At 45.1% G+C, this 21,176-nt stretch overlaps 1 protein-coding gene across 1 annotated transcript; it reads right to left on the bottom strand.

Annotated features, from left to right (window-relative positions):
* Positions 1–3,222: 3,222 nt before the first annotated feature.
* LOC8041896 lies at positions 3,223–20,835 on the bottom strand. The gene is made up of 6 exons (XM_040213101.1): positions 20,718–20,835; positions 8,436–8,642; positions 8,004–8,184; positions 6,738–7,278; positions 4,434–5,964; positions 3,223–3,806 (listed from the first exon to the last, which is right to left on the bottom strand). Exons 1-6 carry the CDS (start codon positions 20,833–20,835, stop codon positions 3,223–3,225), a joined length of 3,162 nt encoding a protein of 1,053 aa, XP_040069035.1.
* Between the last annotated feature and the right edge of the window lie 341 nt (positions 20,836–21,176).

Below are 21,176 nucleotides of genomic sequence, written 5' to 3'. Positions count from 1 at the left end.
CAACGAATTTCCCTCTGACTCTTAAAAGAATGTAACTATGCGCATGTAAAATTGATCATCTTTTATTGTTCCAAAAGACATTGAAAAGAATCACGTTTCACCGGAGCCGTTCAATTTGTCACATCCGTTTTGTTTTTATATATATACAGTATATACTATGTACATAGTCATAGAAAAGTTATATGTGTACAATTCGTTCAGCTCTTTATTGTCAGAGCGATTCGCCTTTTTCTAACGACAAGACCCCTTCGTATAATTGTTTGGTGTAGCGTTGTCGCACTTATTTTTTCAGAAACATTTTCTAATGTTCTTAGTGTTTTTTTATACATAAAAAAAACAATTTAAATGAAATGTATTTAAAAAAAAAATAACCTTATCATGACCACGAAAAATTAAGGAGGGATCATTAAGTGATGAGGCAGGTGCTAATCTACGTTTTCTGAATATAATGCAGATTTCTTGAATCTAACGCTGATGTTAGTTTGAAGAAACAGAGATCACGATTTTTTAGAAAGAAGAAAAAAAAAAACAGCTGAATTTAGATTTATGTGTTTAGAGAAAGGTACGTACGTTAGGGGGACCAATATCAGTAAAGGTAAAAACAACGTTGTACCAACTGTAAGCTCTTGTTTTGTGCCAAATTGTTTCACTCGTACTTGGTGCTGGGTAATTGCTGTTTATAGAGAAAAAAAGTTTTTTTGTTATCTTGAATTTTATCTGGTGTTTTGGGAACGTATTTTTTTTATTATTTGAAGGGTTTATCTATAATGCGTCAAACGTTTCTAAAACAAGAAGCACTGGCCAGTCTTCCAGAACGAATCTTCTCCATAATTTAAGTTAAGTTTGGGTTTCTGTTCTTTGTTTATGTAGAAATAATGTTCTGGATGAACCGCGTGCATGGTGTTTAAAGTAAACGACCATTTTCAGGAGGTGTTTGTCAAACGAATAAAACGGTACTACATTTAATTTTGTTCTTTCAAAATGTATTTTGGAAAAATGTAAAAAAAATGTTTCTGCCAAATATGGATTCAATTGGGATGTACTGCATTGCCTAATAAATACAACTTATGATGTTATTTTACAAATTAAGCTTGAGGTTGGCTAGCCAATAAGTTTAACTACTCACCGAACAACTTTGATAGACACAGCTGGATATCGCCTGGAAAACGTTTCTTCGAAAATAACGGGAAATATATTTGAAGCTTCATGCACTGATTTCTGGGTAGGAGTTCAAACAAATATTTGTAAGTAATAACAGCGTACTAAAGTGAATACTTCACGTACGCAATTATGTACGTACTTGCACATGCTGAATTCTGTCGATGCTTAGAAAACGACCTTATTTTCTGTTTGTGTAGTTCATCGCTCTTTTGTGAAATTCGAGTCCGAAAGGTGGTCCGCTATGATATTGCTGATAATTTGGACTCTTCATAAGAAAAAAAAAGTATGAGGTAAGGTTTTACTGAGAAAATGTTCATTATCGGCAAGTCGAAATTTAAAAAAAGCCCGAAACTTAAATGCAGAAAAAGGAAAAGCAGGCAAAAACCACAGTTCGAAAAAGCGGTGAGACAAAATATCCCTGCTAAGATTGTTTCGGAATAAAATTATTGGCATTATCAATATACACGTCTGTGCAGTGCGTCCGTCGGCACTATCACTGACGTAATTATTCGTGTGTGGTGACGTCGAAAGTTTCTGCGCACCGGTGACGGCGTCTTTCTTCTTTTATCACTCCCTTTCTCCAATAACGTTGCAGCCACAATAAAGATTCTAATAGAAAATCACTGCAAAACAAGTATGCCAGAGCAGCACAATACAAGCCAAATTTTCCATCTTAAAAACAGACCCTGTGGGTTTGCGCCTATATATATAGAACCGAGATTAGCAATTTTATCAAGAAAAAAAGACTTTATTTACACACCGTGCTCGTCACCTGTCTTAGTGCCCGACATGCACTTTTTGGTGGAACCCAGCACACTGTAGTACGTAGCACATGTGCCTGAGGCCACTTAGAGTTGTAACGTGATTCAACAGATTGAGTATATTTTGGTTATTCAGCGGCCATCACAACTTATGGCTCTGTGCTGAACATGTCCCAGTGAAGAACAACAACAGAAAAAATGGTTGCGTGGACGATTTAAGACACTATACCACAACTGGTGAGCATTAGTCGTTTGGCTAACATCTTTCAATTCACTTGCCGTGTTAACACTCAAATAACGTTGGCGCTTATTTGTATAAAACAGAAAAACACAATAAAAGTTCGATTGCTAATAATCATAGGGATTCATAAAGTATTGGAATAGAGCCAGTGGAAAACTGCAGGTTATAATTACTTTTAAGATTCGAGTTTTTTTTGTATAGAAAATCTGTACTGGTGTAAACATTCTCGCGTTCGTTCTTCGCGTCAGTCAAAGGTTTTATGCCGCAATCATGAGATAGCAACTTGGAAAATTATAAAATTATCTTTGCATTATTCCGATCGCGTTTTTCTACGAAAGCACATTAAAATGTTATCTTACGTCCAACTAGACGTATCTTAACATACAAATTATCTTGTGGACTGTTATTGTTTTGATGTTTTCGTTATTGTTTCTTGAGGTAACCACTATCAAAGCAATATGGAGATCTAACTTGTGATTTTATTATGAGGTACCAAACTAATGCGGCTTTTACCGGGTCGTTCCACCATCGCAATACATAAACAAATTTTCGGCTAGTATGATATATTACGGTACACAGGCAACGTCGAAGACCGCGTAGATATAAATAACCACACAAAATGAACGACGTGAGCATGAATTCCTGCACGGTAGTCTATTCCGCATGTCCGCAATGTCTCAAACACTTATCACTTTCTTCGCATATTGTTTCTCGTCTTATCGAAGCATCACAAGAACCATGAGCACAGCAGGTACTAAATCTCCCCGTATCTTTCGCAACTCAAGAGTCCACAAGGAGCACAGACACCCACAGAACATCGTCGGTAACATCACGTTAGAGGCAGGGCGACCTCATGGACTTGATGACGTAGACGTCTAGTACAGGGCTTGCCGTGTAGGCGGGCGGCGGCGACAAGTCATTCCGCTGTGGCCTCCCAGAACCCAGTCCTGTGGGCAGTCCTGCAGGCATCAAGGACATGACCACGTCGATGGGCACCACGGGAGTCGTCTCCTGCGATTCCGGACCCTCGGTCGCCGAGTCCAGAATCGACCTCCAAGGTCAGCTGTTTGGACTCTCCAACTGAAGGTCGTCCGTGGGCGCCGGTCTCGGTTCCTTTGTCTTGTCTTTCTTATGGCACCATACCAAGACAGCCGCGAGACTCACGCAGACAACGACAAATCCAGCTCCGGCTCCGAGGGCGACGTAGAAGGTGGGGAACTTTCGACAGTGTTCTGGCTTCTCGTCGTGTCCAGACGGGCAGTGAACCGTGCCATCGCACCATAGTTCTGGAGAGATGCACGCGCTGAGCTCTGGACACTCGTAGAGGCAGTTCACGTTGCGGAGCGTGAGTCCAGAGGAGGTCTTGAGGAACGGCCTGGTGACCTCCAGCCAGCGTAGCCTGAACTGACCAGACCGGAACGCGACCACTTCGATGACCACGCGGTCTGCGAGTGCGTGATGTCCGCGTTCAGACGTCTCGTTGTACCAGGAGGCCGAGAAGATGTCGAAGTCCGTGGACGAGGACAGCGACGTTTCCTCGTGAATGCCTCCAGAACAGACGACGGCCACGGGCTGCATGATGCCATCCGCGTACACGACGAATCGGTTGCCGGTGTCCGGGCACCCTCTGGAGCCGTCTCGACCTTGAAAGCAAGCAAAAGACAAATGTTGCGATTTTATTATTTTGCTAATTGTCCTCTCTTTGTTTGCTCATCTATCTAATTGTTGCATAAATCGTTAGCATTCGTTTTTGTACTATCTCTCATCGGATGAAAACTTATTCAGGAGCATCTTTTGGCGACTGTCTTTTTAGTTTGCTTTAAAAATTAGAACAGTTTACGTTGGATAAAAAAATTGCTGCTGTCGTAATACGTGGAGAATACTGTTGATGACAACAATTTTTAGGTTCACTGTTTTGAATTAAACGCGAATGATTGAGTGCTCATATTTGTTTCCCGGCATGAAAATTTAATTAACACTAAATGATAGTTGTAAAGTAATCGTGGCCTTATAGTGCCGTTTACATAATGAGGCCAATGTTTAGCAATTGTGGGGAAAAGTTTTAAAACTGTTTTTCACACTCAACCTGCCAAGATAAATTTAAGGGGAGGCTAAATTTTCACCAAACGAAATTTTAACTTGTGGTCCGGTTGTCTTGCTCCACGAAGGAACCCATATAAAAATATCGAAATAAAGCAGATTTTTTTGTGGGTACTGGAAATTATTGTGCATTTTTTTGCAGAATCATATTGGAAACGATGGAAATTCACCTTGGAATTTAAGGTAGAGGTACTTCCGCGGCGAGGCTTCGATGAACCAGCGGCATCTCAGTGGCAGCTCCTGGTCAGCCACGCTTGAAGGCGCCAAGAAAAGGAGCTCGCCTTGCGAGCCGTTACGAAGCTCCATTCCAGTGTCGCAGGAGGTGGCCGGCCGGAACTCGTACGTCACTTCGAAGCCGTAGTTGTTGAAGTCTTCCAGAGAGGTCATCCCGCTGATGGTGAAGGTCAGGGTCACGTTGTTGCCCACGGATTCGATGAGGATGGGCTTGCGGGGTTGCGACGTAACGTTGCAGAAACATCCGATGGGAGTGTACGTGTCGCCCCAATGATCCATGACATGAAGGAGTGAGAGCCGACTTGAAGGTCTACCGGTGACGCGGCAGTTGTATCGTTGGGTCACTTGGTCGTAGTAGTGTTCACAGCCAGAAGTGGGCAGGTTCAGCGTGACCAGGTAAATTCGGAGCTTCTCGGAGGACATGCCTGAGTAGTAATAAGAACAGGTGACATTCTCGCGACCGCCGCGACCGTAGAGGAACACGTTTTTTGGTGAAGAAACGATGCCGAATTTGGAACTGCTGCTCTGGAAGTGGCGATGGCACGGCCCATGTCTGGGTCCCATGTCGGCGCCTTGCTGTTCGGTGTCGACAAACTCGTATCTTGCAGCGAAGGTGCTACGGCGTACCGGAAGTTCGACTGTCTTGAAGAAATGTTGCTGAAGTAGGAGTTCGGGTCCTGAAGACAAGTAAGATTCGTCTGGGTGGCGGCAGGGCCGCAGCGGAATAAACTGCGGATATTCGGCCGCCCTTGCGCAGATTCGAGGCCAGTTCTTTTCGCAGAACCGAAATGTCCTCCCGGCATCGTCAGCTACAGAAGTCACCGTTCCGTTGTTTGTACCAGAACTAAAGTCTGTTGAGTTTGTACCACCGATAAGCTTACCAGGACCTATGGCATCGACAATTTCCACGCTGGATACGTCACACTTCTCTTCCGTCGCCCACCTATGCTTGTCCTCGACGAAGTACGAAAGGAAATAGATCCACACTCGGTCGCTGGGGGAGCGACCTATGAATCGGTATTTACACGTTGTGTTTGGCGGCATGGTATGACTCGGTGTCTTGATGAGTCCGCGTCTTTCCGCCTTCCCGTCAATGCTGAAGTCGCAGCGACCTTTGCCGACTTTAAACTCGTCCACGTCCACAAACCGAACGGCTACGCTTAGTTCCACCCTCGAACTGTGCATCTGCTGCGCCGGAGCACTGCGCAAGACTACTGTTGCTTCCGGTCCGCTGGAGACCACTTCCGGTAGGACGCCTGTCCCGCAGAACTGCGAGAGAAGCGGCGATATTTGGCTGCTGGGTCCGTCGTAGATTCGCACCACGTCGCCCAGGCAGTCGACAGTGAGGCTGCGCTGGGAGAATGTTGTTACTGTGCTTCTTCCAGTGTAAATCGATATCTTGTATTCGTTGTCCTGAAACAGGACGATCTGAGCTTGCTTCCCAGGGGGTGCCGCCATTTGCCTCACCTGAAATTGATGTCGTCATTTAGTAACAGAAGATAAAACCTTACGCTACTGTAGTAGTGTAGTAGTTTTCCTGCCGCAGACTACCTTCGCCAGGTATTGCATGATGCAGAAAGTTTACTAATAAACAATATTTGAAGAAAGGATAAATCTTATGCTGATCTTAGGGCACATGGTGGACCTTTTTCGGTATTTGAAGACTGCACTTGTTGAGTCACTGACAATATGCAGTCTAAGGTCGAATAAACTGATTTGTGAATAATCGGGGGGGGTGGGGGGGGGGGCACTAGTGGGCAGGTCTACAACGAGCTCCAAGTTAAATTCGAAGATGCGCAATCCGGTGTGACAGCCAGCCTAACATTATTTGTTTGTCGCAGCATGGTATACAAAAGATTTCCACTTATGACATGTTTCAAAGTTTTTAGGCAGAGCTATATCCGTAAGTATGAGTTTTCCTTTAAACTGGGGCAAAACAAATTTGCACAAGGTAAATTGGATAAGTCTCTGGTAGTAAATAATTTGTAAGCATTGACTGTCACATTTCGAAAATGTTTAGGTGTTCTGTTAAGTTTCAAATATAAGGAGGGTGGTTCCACAGAGTCAGTAAAGTTCAGTGAGAAAAATTGCGTGACGACCTCTGGTGTTGCAGCTGTAAGTAGACAATTTTACCTCGGCAATGCGATTGCGAACACGTGTTTTTTTTTACGTGCATTACGCAGTAACAGAAACACGAAGTCAAACCGCATACTTCATGTAGGACTGCCGACGCTTCTTACCGTGAAGGTGCATGTGAAGTTTCTTAAATAGAATCCCGGAAAGTTGGGCGACCTGATCTTGCAACGCTTGCGGTCGCAGTTCTCGAAGACCCTATCGCAGTACGTTCCGGGCGTCGCGTTCCCCAGGTCGTTAGGACTTTCGGTCGTCCCGTACCGCGTCCTGGACGGCCTCTTGGGATGAAACCTGTACGTGAGGTACAGGTTGAAGCTGAACGCGTGCAGAGATGCCCTGCTGGGAACGGCCACCACGAGGGTCACATTGTTGCGGTCGGAGAAAAAGGTGGCTCCAGATCCACTCCGACCGCCGGCGTTGTTGTCGTTGTTTGGGTTGTTGTTGACCATGTCGCCGCAGAAGTGACCGAAATCTGGTTCGCCGGCGTTGCCGTCGTAGAAGGACGTCAGGTGAGGGTTGGCGGGTTCCCCTCGCACCGCCGACAGGATCTGGCTGAAGCCTCTGGTCTGCGGAGTTCGGGCAACCGGGGAAGATGTGGCTGGTTCTACGATTTGGAGGTAGCCGTTGAAGCAGATGGCCGACTGGTTCCTGCGTACAAAGTTCGAAGCGGGGTTACACTTAGTCACTTCTGTTTGACTGTGGTCAGTGAGAGTTTAAGAAACGCAGGGCGTAGAGTCTTCTGAGCGTCTGATTTTTTCTCCGCAGTTAGTGAGATTATGAACTTGACAGGCCAAGTGCTGTTTCTTAAGTTGCTAGTTACTAAGCAAGCATCATGGACGGTGGTATACGTTACACAAGTATACTAACATGTGTCTTTGGAGAATGCCATTGTAAGTACGAGTCCTTTATCAATGAACGAGCTTAACGAAGAGCACGCAAATGAACGGTGAATGATGATGTAGTCAAGCAGGTTCCGTCATTGGTTAAAATGAACATGCAAAATAGCAAGCGAACGCAGATAACCAACAACAATATGTAATGGTAGGAATCATTCCAGGGGAACTTGTAGACGTTGCCTGCAAGTGTCCCTGGATTGAGTTATTCCACGGGTTACTTCATGATTCAGTTACCTAGGATGGCGACATGTCCGAGTTTCATTAAATTTCTTAAGTTTTACTCAGAAATGGCTTTAAGTTTGTATCCTAGTTATTGCCTTCATATTGTTGAGACTCCATATGCCATGCAAAAAATGATAAGTTTTGATATTCCTGTGTATTTATAACATGCATGGTTGTTATTCTTCTCGTCGGTCTGCACCCGTGAGAACGAGACTCTTGACTATGGGTACATCATTTTATGGTATTGAGTCCCACCTGTCCATCTCCAGAGAGCCCACTTGGAAGTTGAGGAAGGTGAGCTCCACGATGTCCCCGAACTCTCCCCCGGCCGCGACGAAGTAGAGACTGCACACGAAGGGCAGGTTTCTCTGGAAGGGCTCCGCAATGCGCAGCGGGTTCTTGCCGCCCACTTCGCCGAACAGCGTACGGTTGCAGTCTGCAGGAAAACGGTAAAGAGGAATTAGCCGTTTAAGGCCAGACTCAAACCCTCGCTTCTGCTGCAAACCTCCATTATTTTTGTATGTCTAAATGTATGCTGCTTTTTAGGCCATGTTGGAGACGCTAATCTGAAGTGTGCTTGGCAAATATATTGTCGTTTTATGTCTCACCTTTGTCACAAAATTTTCTAACCAAGAAGAAGTGTTTAATACTGTTTACTATTTACATCCGGGTAAGTCAGACCCTTACTTGAGCATCCGATGGGCTCGTCCGAGCCATCGCCGCAGTCATCGCTGCCGTCGCAGTACCTGGACAGCGCCACGCAGCGGCCGTTGTCGCAGGCCAGTTCCGATAGGCGGCACGGCGGTGCCACCGAGGGTGACGTCACAAAAGGGGGCGGGGTAGACTCGCCTCGCGCCACCAATGCCAGAAGCGCCAGCGCGAGGCACGCGTGGGCTGAGGAAGAAAAATATATTACACAGTATGAGTGTACGGCGCTGTAAGAGATGCGAGCTCAAGGCAACAGCACTCATAGTCATTATAAAAAAAAATAGTCGCAGCACAAACACAAACGGACAGTCTTCACGCTTGATTGAATGAGTTTGGCGGTAAGACCGAGCTTTAGTATTACGTATACGAGTGAACGCAAGCACTTTGCGTTTGCGCTAGCGTTGCGTGTTCCTCACTGCACGTGCGCTGAGCCTAAACTTCGGCCTTGGATTGGCGCATAGCGACGACGCGCATTGACTGCGGGGAGCACTCAACGCTAAAGACCTATACACAGATTTTCGTTTCAGCGCAATGCCTTCAATAGGGGCAGGCGGCTGCAGAACGTTGCGGAAAGCGTTTGCGCAACGCTTGTACACGGAGTTTTGTTAAAATGCAATCGACCGCAGTCAAGAGCCAATAAGAACGCGCTATCGTCGCTTGCCGCGTGCCAATAGTAAGCGAAATCCACGGCGACATGGCGGCGCCTGTTGACAGCGCGTCGACCTGGCCGGTCTTTCGAGGCGACGGTGATCCGGCCGGATTGCGCGACTTCTGTTCATCCCGAAGCATCGCAGCCTCAAAAGAACCATCTCCCATGGTAACCCCCCCCCTCCACACACACACACATACGCACTTCTCCCCAACAAGCACAAGAAGGATCCAATGCACGTCACTGACGGGCGCGGGCAAGCTCGTGATCCTCCCTTTTTTGTCTAGATTTCTGATTGTTCTCCGCAACACTCCGTAACCACAGCCGCTTTGAAAATTTATCGAGGCTCTAATCTCTCGCGGTAAGTTACGGCAAGCTGCGGGACGGCACTCGTCGTACTGCAAGCAACCGCTTCCGGCCGCACGGACACCGCTCAGCAGTGAAACGCGTTCAAACGCAAATATGCGGGTGGGCCTTAAATCGTAAACGCAGAGCGCTTGCGTTTACTCCTATATACGCCATGCGAAAACTCTCTGACATACGTATGGGAACACGAAACATTCTTTTGATCTAGTGCTTTCCGAGAAGCTTGACTGACCCTAATAGTTCGTATCATTGGTAGTCCTCGGACGTAAGAATTATTGAGGCCAGCGCACTAGAATTTCGACGTTATCACGACGAGATCTACCGCAGGCACAGATAGAACACGGGTATTGCGTTAGGTTTCCGCTGGCTCTTGTGTCATAGTTTTCGCAGAAGAGATCTTCAGCACACGCTGAGAAGGCGCTACAGGGCCGTAAAAAAAAAAAAAAAACCTTAAAAGAAAAACATTTTTTTTAAACAGTCTGGTTGGGACCTGCGCGTAAAAAAAACTAATTTTACACGAAAACATTTTTTTAGGGAAATATTGACGGCGCGAAAAACGATTTAGTCGGTAGTTACCTCCTTTCCACCTGTTTTCTTTCTCGGCATTTCGGGCGCGTTGAGGAGGGGCGGATCGGCTACGCCTTTACGTTGAGGTGGATAGACCAAATGGCCATCTCGTTGAGGTGGAAAGAGCGAATGACCATTCCGTGACGTCATGGACTTTGCTCGCAGAATTTCAAATAAATCTCTCACCGTAAGTATTGCTCTAAAATGTTTTTCTCAGATAAATATTTCCTTTCACGCGTTTTAAGGGGCGTTTTAAGCGGCCTAAGGGGTCATGAGGAACGTATGCGGAGCTCAAGTTCGTCTGCTTCCTGCACAGAGGTTGCGATGATGTCAGAACACCGAGCTCCTATTGGCTGATTCAAATAGACCTCAATGTTAGACCTTAAGGTGTCTAACATTGAGGTCTACCCACTATCCTTTCAATTAAGCCCAATCAAAGCTCGGTGTCGTCCTGACGTCACCGCAATTGACTCCTGCGCAAGAAGCAGATGACTTGCTCTCCGAATTAAGGTCAAAGATACTTATTTGCTCGTTTGGTACAACGTTGGGCTCATTGAAATCTACAGTATAGGACGGGGTAGAGGAAGTACACTGCGCGACATAGCGCGAATAGGAAATCGGCGTTTTTTCTTCTTAGTTGACTCAGGAAATGTTACAAAAATCAGTAGCTTTTAATGCTTAAATTAGTTCCACGCAAAAAAAAAAAAAAGAAAGAAGAAAAACGAGACAACTTGGCGATCGCTTTCTCGTGCTAAGAGTGTCGCGTTCTCTATACCAAAAAGTGAGTGGCTGGAGGATTAAAAAAACCTTGGAAGATATAATACTTAGAACACTGGGTATTTTTAGTGTCAGTGTCCTCATATGGGTAGTTATAGTATTGTTTGCACTGACGTGCTCTTCGGAAAACTAATATTTTAACGGGATAGCGTTAAGGAGCTCGTATCGCAGAAAAGCCGGCGTTGGCGTCGGAGGGACGGAAAATTCTGATTGGTCGATAGGGTCATGACGTCATAGCCAGACTACTCCAGAGGGATTTTCAAACGTCCCTCAACGCTCACGTGGAACGTGACGTAACACATAGAATGAAAGTGATTAAAATATGACATTTAATGCGAATTGAAGCTCGCCGTATGTATCAAAGGATTTCACTTTATAATGTAAGGAATTTTCCTTAAGAAAAAAGTGAAAGCCGTTTACAACTCTCTGTAACGCCAAATTGGAGCGCAGCACTTGAGGAGGAGGAGGGAAGGGTACTGAGGGGAGAGTAGTGAGAGGAACGGTACTAAGGGGTCACGTGACCTGGGGGGGGGGGTCACGTGACCTTACGGTTATGCCAACGGCAACGGCGACCCCGACGCCGCTCAAGCCGGAAACGGGCGCCAAGAGCTGCGCTCTAAGAAAGGTTTGAAGAATTTTAGGCGGGATTCGAACCCACGCCCACTCGGTTGCGACTTCTCGGCGGCTCGCTATCGAATAGTCGAGGAAAGAAATTTTGGTATGGAGACTTGCAAGTACGGCCCCTGGGAGCAGCCATCTTGATGGTGTGTGTAGATTGTCGCAGGTAAGCCTTGCTAGGCCGTGCCCACTGTTGACAGACTAAAGTCTCAAGGAAACGTTGTCCGCCCCCTTTGACCAGACTAGATTTTGAAACGGCGTTGCTTGCTTACATTTCTAAAAATGTATGTATGTGTATTAAACGTTAAAAAAAAGGCTTCCCAGAGAACCTCGGGAAAAAAATGCCTGACTTGATAAAAGTTTGGCAGTCCTACGGGCCATACTTGGGCCTAATACGGTTCTGCTCTTGGGCCCGAGCGCTTTCCTTTAGAGTTTCTATGACTTCTCTATCGCTTGCCACATAATTGCCGAAATCCAAGGTATTAATCAAAAGATGCCAACTATGAACCAGAGACCCCGCAACGAGGCCTAAATCTGGCGCATGTTTGGCAATTTAGGCTCAAATTTGCCACATGAAAGCCGGACAACGAGAAGTGAAGCCAAAATCTGCACTTGTTTGACAATTTAGGTTCAAAGATGACAGATGACAGCCAGACTACCTTCACTCAAGTATAACTTCGGCACTCGTTTCGCGAATTAAGACCAAGACACCCAGACTCTGACCGAAGAAGGTCGTTTGGCTCTACAGGGATCGATAGAGAAAATGAAACCCGATTCTTTATCCAGCATAATTAAAATACGAATCGAAAAAAAACTGAAGCTGGGAGAATATCATGCTAGCCGTTGTGCTAAAAATGAAAAAAAAATGAAGCACGTGATGTTATTTAAATTAGACTAAACAAAAAAAAAATGTTAACCGACATCTACCTAAGCCTTATTTAAGCCATTTATTTAAAAAAAGAAATACAGCAAGAAAGAAAACAAACATTGTCTTTCTTCCTGGCAGGTGTCTTCACCGAAATAAATGCTACATGAACACACAATTTCAGAATTTGGTTTGATGAATATATTAGGTTTAGATCATTGTGCTCACAAATTCACATTTTATCACCAACGCTTGCGTCACCTTCTCATAGAGTTTCAGTGTTTTGTGTTGCATAGCGCATTCACGCTGTCCAGCAAACCTGGTTGTATGTATTCTCGATCGATCCCTCTACTTTGGCTACTTCGGGAATTTTAAGGCTGTGAATTCCTAGACACAAAAACCCATTTTGGCCCTAAGAACCGTTCTAGTTGGATCGATGCTTACTTAGTACTGGTGTTTTTGATATGTAAACTTACCCGGATGTGACGTGGATGATGATGCGATGCCGATTGGGCTCCCACCGATGGAGACCGGCCATCCCATTCCTCAGGCAGGCCGGCACGCCCAGTGGGTGCGGCGGCCAAGCGTCGGCTTCGACTTCGGCTTGAACGACGTCGTCTTGCGGCTTCGCCTTGGCGTCGTGGATGGATCAGATGCCCGAGTCAGCCAGGGTTGGCACCTGTGAAGACAAGGACGCGGGAAAAGCTATACCAAATTCCAATCCGAAGCCGTCAAATAGTGATGTGTATTTCTAAGGCAGGCATCTCCAAACTTTATGGCTCAGGTGCCAGATTTGAGATATGTCGCAATCTTGAGGGGCGGAAAGTAAATAAGGAAGTAAAAATAATAAATACTAAATAAATAAACGTAGAGGGGAGGTTAAGTACAAGCATTCAAGCGAGAGTTAAAAAAACGAAAATCTGAAGTTGTTGAATAAATACACTTTATTTTGTAATTTAATATTTAGTTGATTATGACATTATACAATAGCTGTAAACCAGAAAACTTGCGAACATAAATAAAAGTGCAGAGGAAGTTGAGCTTAATCATACAGAAAAAAAAAAACAATGAGAATTGTAGAACTGGTGTGGACGCGATGCAATAGCTTTGACACAGGACTTTAAGCATACATACGTTAGAACTCAGAGGAGTATAGTTACACAGATATGAAACAGAATGCCAATAATGGTGATGCTAGTGATAACGTGCAATATGTTTTCTGTTATATGACACGGTTCTATCAGCCAGGAATCCGGGCGGATGCGATGAGTTTCCTGAACGTCGTGGCGCCGTTTTGCATTACGCGTTACATTAGACATTACATTAAGAACTTTGAGTAGACTGCGTGAAGTCTGTTGGCACACTCCGTTAACCGCCCTAGCTCGTCGTCACCGAAACATTCGTGTTTAGAATGTCGCGTGCCAGGCTATCTCCTTGAATTGGTGGCCACGCTTAATACGAAGCACATATTTCCCGGTGACTTTTCGTAACGTAGCGTAAGAAACGGGTGTGTGTGAACCAGCTTTTAGAGCGCGAGGATCTGGTAGCACAGAGCATCAAAGAGCCACTTCTCGGTGAACCTGGACGTCAGCGCACAGCTTTTGCAATGGCGAGGACGGGAAATACACTTGTTCGCTCGGGAGAAATTTGTCTCAGCGTCCCGCCGCAGCGGGGCGCCTGTCACCTGGCTCTCCTCTCATTCGTTGTCTGCCGCACCACCTTTTCCATTTCGGCGGCCGCTTCTCGTGGCGACCTGCCAGACGTTGTCAGTATCTAGGAGGCTATGATACGATCTACTAAAACTTGTTATTTTTGCGCCGCGGAGCGGTGGAAGCGAGCAGCGGGCCGGGCGTCATTGGGAACCGCGGACATCCGCGGGCAACCACGGGCAACCCTGGGCCGATCGAAAGGTCATGCATGCCGGATCTTGCCCGCAGGCCGGGGTTTGGAGACCCCTGTTCTAAGGGAACTGTTTCATACCTAAAATTTCCGTTACGTGATTGCGTTCTTTGCTTTTAGTTTGGCTAACCATTGGTTAGGTACCTCTATAAAATCGTTACTAAGAAACATGTATCAAACCATAATTTTTATGCGATTTATTTTAAATAAAAATAAGCTTTTTTTCTTCTCTCTTCGGATATTTTGGTCATTTGCGCTTGATGCGCTGGTTGCCATTAAGTTATCGTGACCTGAATTTTAGAGAAGTTTCTCTCACGCACTAAGAGGATAATATTTCTGGCACGTGCACTACTAATTCAGTTGGACACACCAACAATGGAAAGGTCTTTACAATTATCAGAAACCGAGAATTCAAGGATGACTGAGATTGTTCCAGAGCGCGTGATCTTGTCATAGACTAGCCGCCATCACGTGATCTGATTCGAGAACGTCAAGGACACAATACAGGGTTGTAACGGTTGATGACACGTAAACAATTCACTGGATTCAGTCAGTCGGGGACTCACTTATTAGAGAAGAAAAGAATATTCAAATAACACGATGTCACTCATTTGTCGTAACATTTAAAGCCACTGACCAGGCGACGCGTAGAAAATCGGTACATCATACCCCGATTGCCTTGAGGACGCCGCCATTTTGGTTGTAAGTACAAAGCGAGGGCATTTGGTTTTGGTTATGAATGATGAAATGAGGCTTCCTGGGCTGCAGATGCAAAGTCGGGAAGCTCAGGATATCGTTGTAATTTATGGCGGTCGATTTTAACATTTATGGTGGGCAAAAAAGCGTCTCTTGTGATTTCAGTTCGGGCTTTAGAGAACTAGCTGCAACGATTTTGAGCACCAAGATGACTGACGCGTCGTCACTCTCAAATGTAGCTTCCTACTCACTCTAGTCAAGTCAAATGTAGCTTCCTACTCACTCGTTTTCACCTCAAGAGACGTAGTGAAAAAAGTCCGGCTCCTCGCGGAGTATTACTAATTTCCCAGTCAATAAATAAATAAACAAATTATTAATTATGTAATAATTAACATATTCATTCATTTATTCATTCATTCATTTTTTTTTTGCCCATGAACAATTTTCGCCCTTGTGATGTTTCACAGTACACATATAGTAAAAAGGGGAACAAATTGTAGAGATCAATAAGGACGAACACAAGCACGATAAAATATAAAGAAAAAAAATATATAGGTGCATTTTAGATTAGACTTTTTTTTACCTTATCAAGGTATATACGTTTCAAATGCCAAAAGTGTCGCCTCTTCCTCTGACAACCAAATCTTGTAAGAACTACTTCTCCCGGCGTATAAAAAATCCGTAAATCCTCGTTTCTTTTTTGTTTTTTTTTTTACTTGAAAACGACTATAGGGCTGCTTGACCAAAAATTAAGAAGTTCAAGACATCTTTTTTATTGTTTTCACGACGAAGATCAAGTTTCCCATCCCATCGACGCAACGGGAGATTCCCCGGATCAAAAGTTTGCCGGTGACATGGCCGATTGTAGACCGATTCGGACGCCTTAATCGCGCGCAGCAACTTCGGCGGTATTTAATCGCTCCGAAACGTAACCGCCGACGAAAGTTTCGATCGCATTTCAAGCCGACCGGGGACGGCACGGAGCGGTTGGTGCGGCAACCGTTCATTACTGAGCGCCGCGGGCCCGGATTGCGAATGAGGGCCGGCGGGGAGCGCTCTTGGATTACGACCTCGCACCACCGAGTTCCACTTCACGATGGACCGCTGCGGACGCTACGAGCCGTCCAGCCAATCCCTTCCTTTGCACGTGTCACGTGACGGTTATGTATAGGTACCACCTCACTACCCGACTCGCCGACAGTTCGTATACGGAGCGCAAGTTTGTCTGCTTCTTTTGCGGGGGCTGTGGTGACGTCAGAACGTCGAGCTTTGATTAACTCTGATTGAAGGATAGTGGGTAGACCTCGAAGCAAGCTGCCTTGAGGTCTACCCACTATTCTTCAATCAGAGCCAATCGAGCTCGACGTTGTGACGTCACCACAACCTATGCAAAAAGAAGCAGACGAACTTGCTCTCCTCATAGAAGTTGTGCAAGTAAGCTCCTATGTGCGCCGCCATGTTGCTGCTGGGGTGGGTAGATCGTCTGGTAGTCAAGCATTACCGAGGTCGTGGGGACGCCTCAGCAATGCTTGGCTATCGGACGATCCACCCGCACCGGTGGCAAGATGGCGGCGCCCAGAGGCGCGTGCCTGCAAGCGTCTACACTAGGTTTCACTCTATAGGCCCGAGCGCAGTAGATGCTATGATTTAATGGAGGCCAATCGAGCGGTGCCAAAAGTTTATTGTCACGGTACTCTCGTCGTCTTTGCGCGTTTGCTGTGGCCTGCTCAACCGGTCACGCACAAAAAATAGTGTAGAACCACGGTGCACTCACTGTGTGTGATTGTGTTTTTTGTCCGGTGACCGCGAAACCTACCAGGACGACGAGCGGCATGAGGATGCATTTGTGGCGCTGCTAGATCGGCTCCAGCGTCAGATCATTGCGTTGTCTGCGATCGGTCTTAATACGAAACGGAGTATGCACCTTTTCCACAAGCGCGCAGCTATCTTGAATGCCGTCACTTCTAGTATGCGATAGAACATCGTTTTGATCTCTCCATGACGCTGGGAATGTTTTACGAAATGTTTTGGTTGAAATGTTTTGCTATTTTTTTCGTCCCGCATACCAGATACGAAACCCCCGTAACTGAGAACGAGAGGAAACGGAAAGGCGTCTATAGGAGAGTCTGGGCCCCTGTACGTCGACGTGGCCCCTCCCCGAAAATCACGTGATACCTACGCGGCATTGGATTTGTTCCGATGGTTCGTAGCTTCCACTGCGCTCCGTCGTTACGAGGTCGGGCGTAGTGCAGACGCGTAAATAACGCCGGGTTCGCGGGAGCCGGCTCCACGGTTGCGTCATCGCCGCGACGGGCACGACTCCGGGATTTGCGAGGTCCCGGGAGTCCCGTATTCGCTTGACTTAACGTAGTACGCCGGGATTCCCCGCTTAATGCAGCATCGTGAGCTAGATGGCCTCGAGAAAGCTATTATTCGCTTTTCTTACCTTGGAGCTTGGATGGAAAAACAAAAATTACGTAAGGTCTTTTTGTTTTTAGTTTTTGGTTGGAGACAAGTCGACTCGTTTCTTATGCAATTCTGCGTATTTTTTTGTTTTTTGCGCTAGTGTAGTGAGCTTGCATATATGTATTTGCTGTTTAGAAGTGCGTTTATGCAATGCTCTACTTCGTCTCGGGATTTGAACTAGGTGGTTCATCTTGTTTATGTGAACAGCTGAACCTTTTTTTTTATGAAGCACGAAGATAAAGAACCGGATAAGGAGAGCTCTACTTCGTTTTAGCGTGATTTGGCAAAGGGTGAAGGAGGCGACATCATCGTGAGCCATTATGGGTGGCGGAGTGATGCGGGCTGTACTGTTAGGATACGTTGTCACGTGGCTCGTTCAACCGTTATGCTTGCCTCGCGTAGGCTTCGCCGAGTGCCTATACTTTGTTTCAGCTTCGGTCCGAGCGCGGCCAATGTTATGAGCCGAAGGGCCAATCAAACAGCCAAAGAGGCGCAACGTCATGGCGTGCTCTCTTCAGTTGATAGGACCAGCCGCTATTCGCTGTCTCTCTGTGCGCGCTCCTCCGTCGGCTAGTCCTATCAAGCGCTGAGAGCACGCCATGACGGTGCGCTTTTCGCGCTGTTTGATTGGCCCTTTGGCTCATAACATCGGCCGCGCTCGGACCGAAGCTGAAACGAAGTATAGTTTGTTCTGAAATTTCTTTAGAAGTTGTGATTCTGGGGCAGGATAATAAGAAAACTACAGTGACAGTGTGGATCATAAATTCTTATACTGGGTTGATACCGTTCTTTAGATAACCGATAATGTTTTGGTTGCGATAAAAAAAAAAAAAAAAAACAATAACAGCATCAAGAACTAGGAAGTAATCACTCGGTATGTTTAGAGGAGTGTTGGCTTAGAAGCCTAATGCGATCCATATCAAATGTGCTTTGTAGTGCTAAGGCACTCCCGCACGTGAGCACATGACTATGCAAGGTACTTTAGAGTTGCAGAAGTGTTGTAAGTTGGGCGAGGTTTGGCGACTTTTAAGTTCTGAGTTGTGCGACTTTTGAGTGCGAGAGTTTGGGTAACTTGGCATGAAAGATAAAGCTATGCTCCTACGCCTGTGCCTTGGATAAATCAGTGGGCACCTCACGAAATATTGTGACAGAATAGTCTCTACCTTACTTATACAAAATGATATTACGTCTTTCAAACCTATTTGTAATTCAGATTGATCGGCTACTTTCGAGAAACGATTGAAATTTGCAAATTGTTGAAAGTAAAGACATATTATCGAAGCTATTTACAGATGTGAACATTTTTTTTTTGTTTCGGTTGTGTCGACTGATTCAAATATTCCGGTTAACCAAAATGGTAGCATTCTGTAGCAGAATTGACTTGAAGTCGCCATATTCTTTCTTCGTTAAAATGTGCGTTATTATGCCTGGTGGCTGTTGTTACTTATTAAAAACGGACCACAGCTCTAAGAAAGTCTAGAGAACTCCAGGTTGTTACGCCACCTAGCGATTGAAACCTCCATGCCTCGAGTGCTCTTTATAGTCTATGGTGATCAAGAGGAACGCGCTATCTGTAAACACACCTCGCTTCACGTCTGGGCGGTTTCCAGCGCCCCCCGGTGGCGAAATGTGTCAAGCCGCTTCTTACGTCACAGTCATATTTTGAAGAGATAGACAGTATTTTGGGCGATAGCCAAAGTTGGGAAACCTCGACAAACAATGCATCTTCCTTTCGGGGGTAGGAAACTGCCGTTCGTTATCTTTAAGGTATTGGCTTCGGGCTCCGATAACGATGATCTATAGGGCTATATAAAGCGAGGGCTCGTTTCAGAGATCCGTAGCGCCGCTCATATTTTTTGAAGGAATCTTTTGTTGGCACGGTCTGATTTATGAGGAAAAGAAAAAGAAAAGAAAGCAAGGCTCCTTTACGAGATAAGACTTCGACTTGGGTAATCGCGCACGACTTGTTCTCCCACTGATAAAGACAAACAGGTTTTACCCAATCGTTAATTGATGACTTCGTGAGCATTATCACGTAATTTAGTACCTCTCCATCTCTCTCTCTTCTTAACTCTCGCTCTTTCTCTCTCTAGCCACGCATATATTTGCCTGTAATCGTAAAACGCACAAAGGCAATGAACGTAGTGACGATACACTTTTGGGCGCTGCATTATTGACCAGATCAGACGTGTAGCTTCGACTACGTTTGGCCCTAAAGTGAAACTGACTAGAGCATCGCTAAGTGAAACCACAATACCCGTGATTGTCTGACAAAAGTAAATCAGCTTTTGGCTGGCTTCTGTAATGTTTCGTGGCATTGCTTCTTTAGAGGCATCGCTTGTCACGGCTCGCTGTTGACACTTTGGCTTAGATAAATAAATGTTGATATGGAGGTGTGTTTTTTCTGTATTATCTGGGGATGGTGCTTGGGTGTATGCAGCTGACGTGTAAAAAAGTCCCTTCAAGCAACTTTTTTTCCTTTGATGCTAAGGTCTATTGACGAACGAGTTTTGTGAGTGCGTAATATTATTCCGTAATGTAAACGTACTTTGGTCGATTGTGAAGTGGCCTATTAAACCACGTGGAAACAAAAATTGACTCGTGATCGATACATCTTACTGCAATTTACTTTTTTTTTTTACAATAAAGGACGTTGTAGTGATTAATATTTTTTTAGCTTCTCTTTGTTCGTTAGTAAAAGGCGATTATTTGATGGAAGATAAACGCCAGTTGAAGGCAGCAAAGTATGTTTTATCTTGAAAAAGAATATAAATAAAGGCCAGAAAGAAGTAACTTTGCATAAAATCTGTGCTCACCGTTTTCTTGGGTGCTACGGAACGAGTTTGTGCTCCCTCAGAAAAACTTTTTTCTTCACATATATACCCGTCCACGGGCGGCAAGCTTCTAATGGCGTTGAATCCGTCAGCTTTTCAAATACTTTGAGAGTATGAATAAGTAGAAAAAAAAGTAAAAGAAAAAAAGCAGACTCACGAAGCCTATGAAATAGAGCTGTAAATCCGCGTCGATATCGGAAATCGGTTCAAACTTTTCAAAGTTTTTTTTTCTTTTTTTTTTAGTTTCTGCCGCGATATTTATATTTTTTTCTTCCTTTTTTATTTGAGACGTTTCACTTCTCAATATTTTTTTTTCTTTCAGGTTTTATGTTAAAGCCGGATTTAGAGAAGGGATAAGAAAGGGGGTTCTCTGTTTGGCATGGAGGAGTTGATATCTTTATCCCCTTACTTCAAAAACTTTCGCGCTTTTCGGATAGATTTTTTATTTATGTTTCGATTTGTTTTTAAGTTAGCCTTTCGTTTGGATTTTCAAACAAAATTTCAGGACTATAGTAAACACTGACCTTTTTTTATCATACTATAATATTTCATAGCGTAGTTTATGCGCTGTTGGATTAAAGCAAAACGAGGCAAACCAACGAAATATTCGTTGCTTCGTGTCTCGCCGCATAGACGTGCCATCGTGCCTGGCAATGCCTTCAGCGCGCATGCGCAGAAAGGTAGTGTTAAAGACCAAAATGTCTATCACACACGTGGATAGACATAAATGTCCTATTGTTCGTCTGTTGTGCCCAACTCTACATTGATGCGGGCAAGGACAGGCGGTTTCAAACATGTTTCAGTGTCTAATTATTAGACTTGGTGAATTTCGCTTGTATAGAAATGTGTTGGACGTCGTCTGTACAGTCTATTATTTATATGAGGTTAGAGTATCTAGGCAAGACGTGCAGTTTGGATTCTATGCGAAGGTTGGTCACTTGTAAATAGTGTCGGCAATTAATGGAGGATATTGAGGTTACGTT

The sequence above is a fragment of the Ixodes scapularis genome, unplaced genomic scaffold (assembly GCF_016920785.2).
Source record: "Ixodes scapularis isolate PalLabHiFi unplaced genomic scaffold, ASM1692078v2 PGA_scaffold6__148_contigs__length_123643588, whole genome shotgun sequence".
In the NCBI taxonomy this organism is placed as follows: domain Eukaryota; kingdom Metazoa; phylum Arthropoda; class Arachnida; order Ixodida; family Ixodidae; genus Ixodes; species Ixodes scapularis.
Note: the sequence above shows the minus strand (reverse complement) of the source record. Positions and strands in the feature narration are given on the sequence as shown.

Bases quoted from the DNA above. Each gene is read 5' to 3' on its own strand.
- LOC8041896 (XM_040213101.1), bottom strand. From the start codon at position 20,835: ATGGCACGTCTATGCGGCGAGACACGAAGCAACGAATATTTCGTTGGT. The intron at 8,643-20,717 runs GTCAGTGTTTAC...TTTCTTCCTCAG, and splicing joins TTATAGTATGATAAAAAAAG to CCCACGCGTGCCTCGCGCTG. The intron at 7,279-8,003 runs GTGGGACTCAAT...CTTTGTACGCAG, and splicing joins GGCTCTCTGGAGATGGACAG to GAACCAGTCGGCCATCTGCT.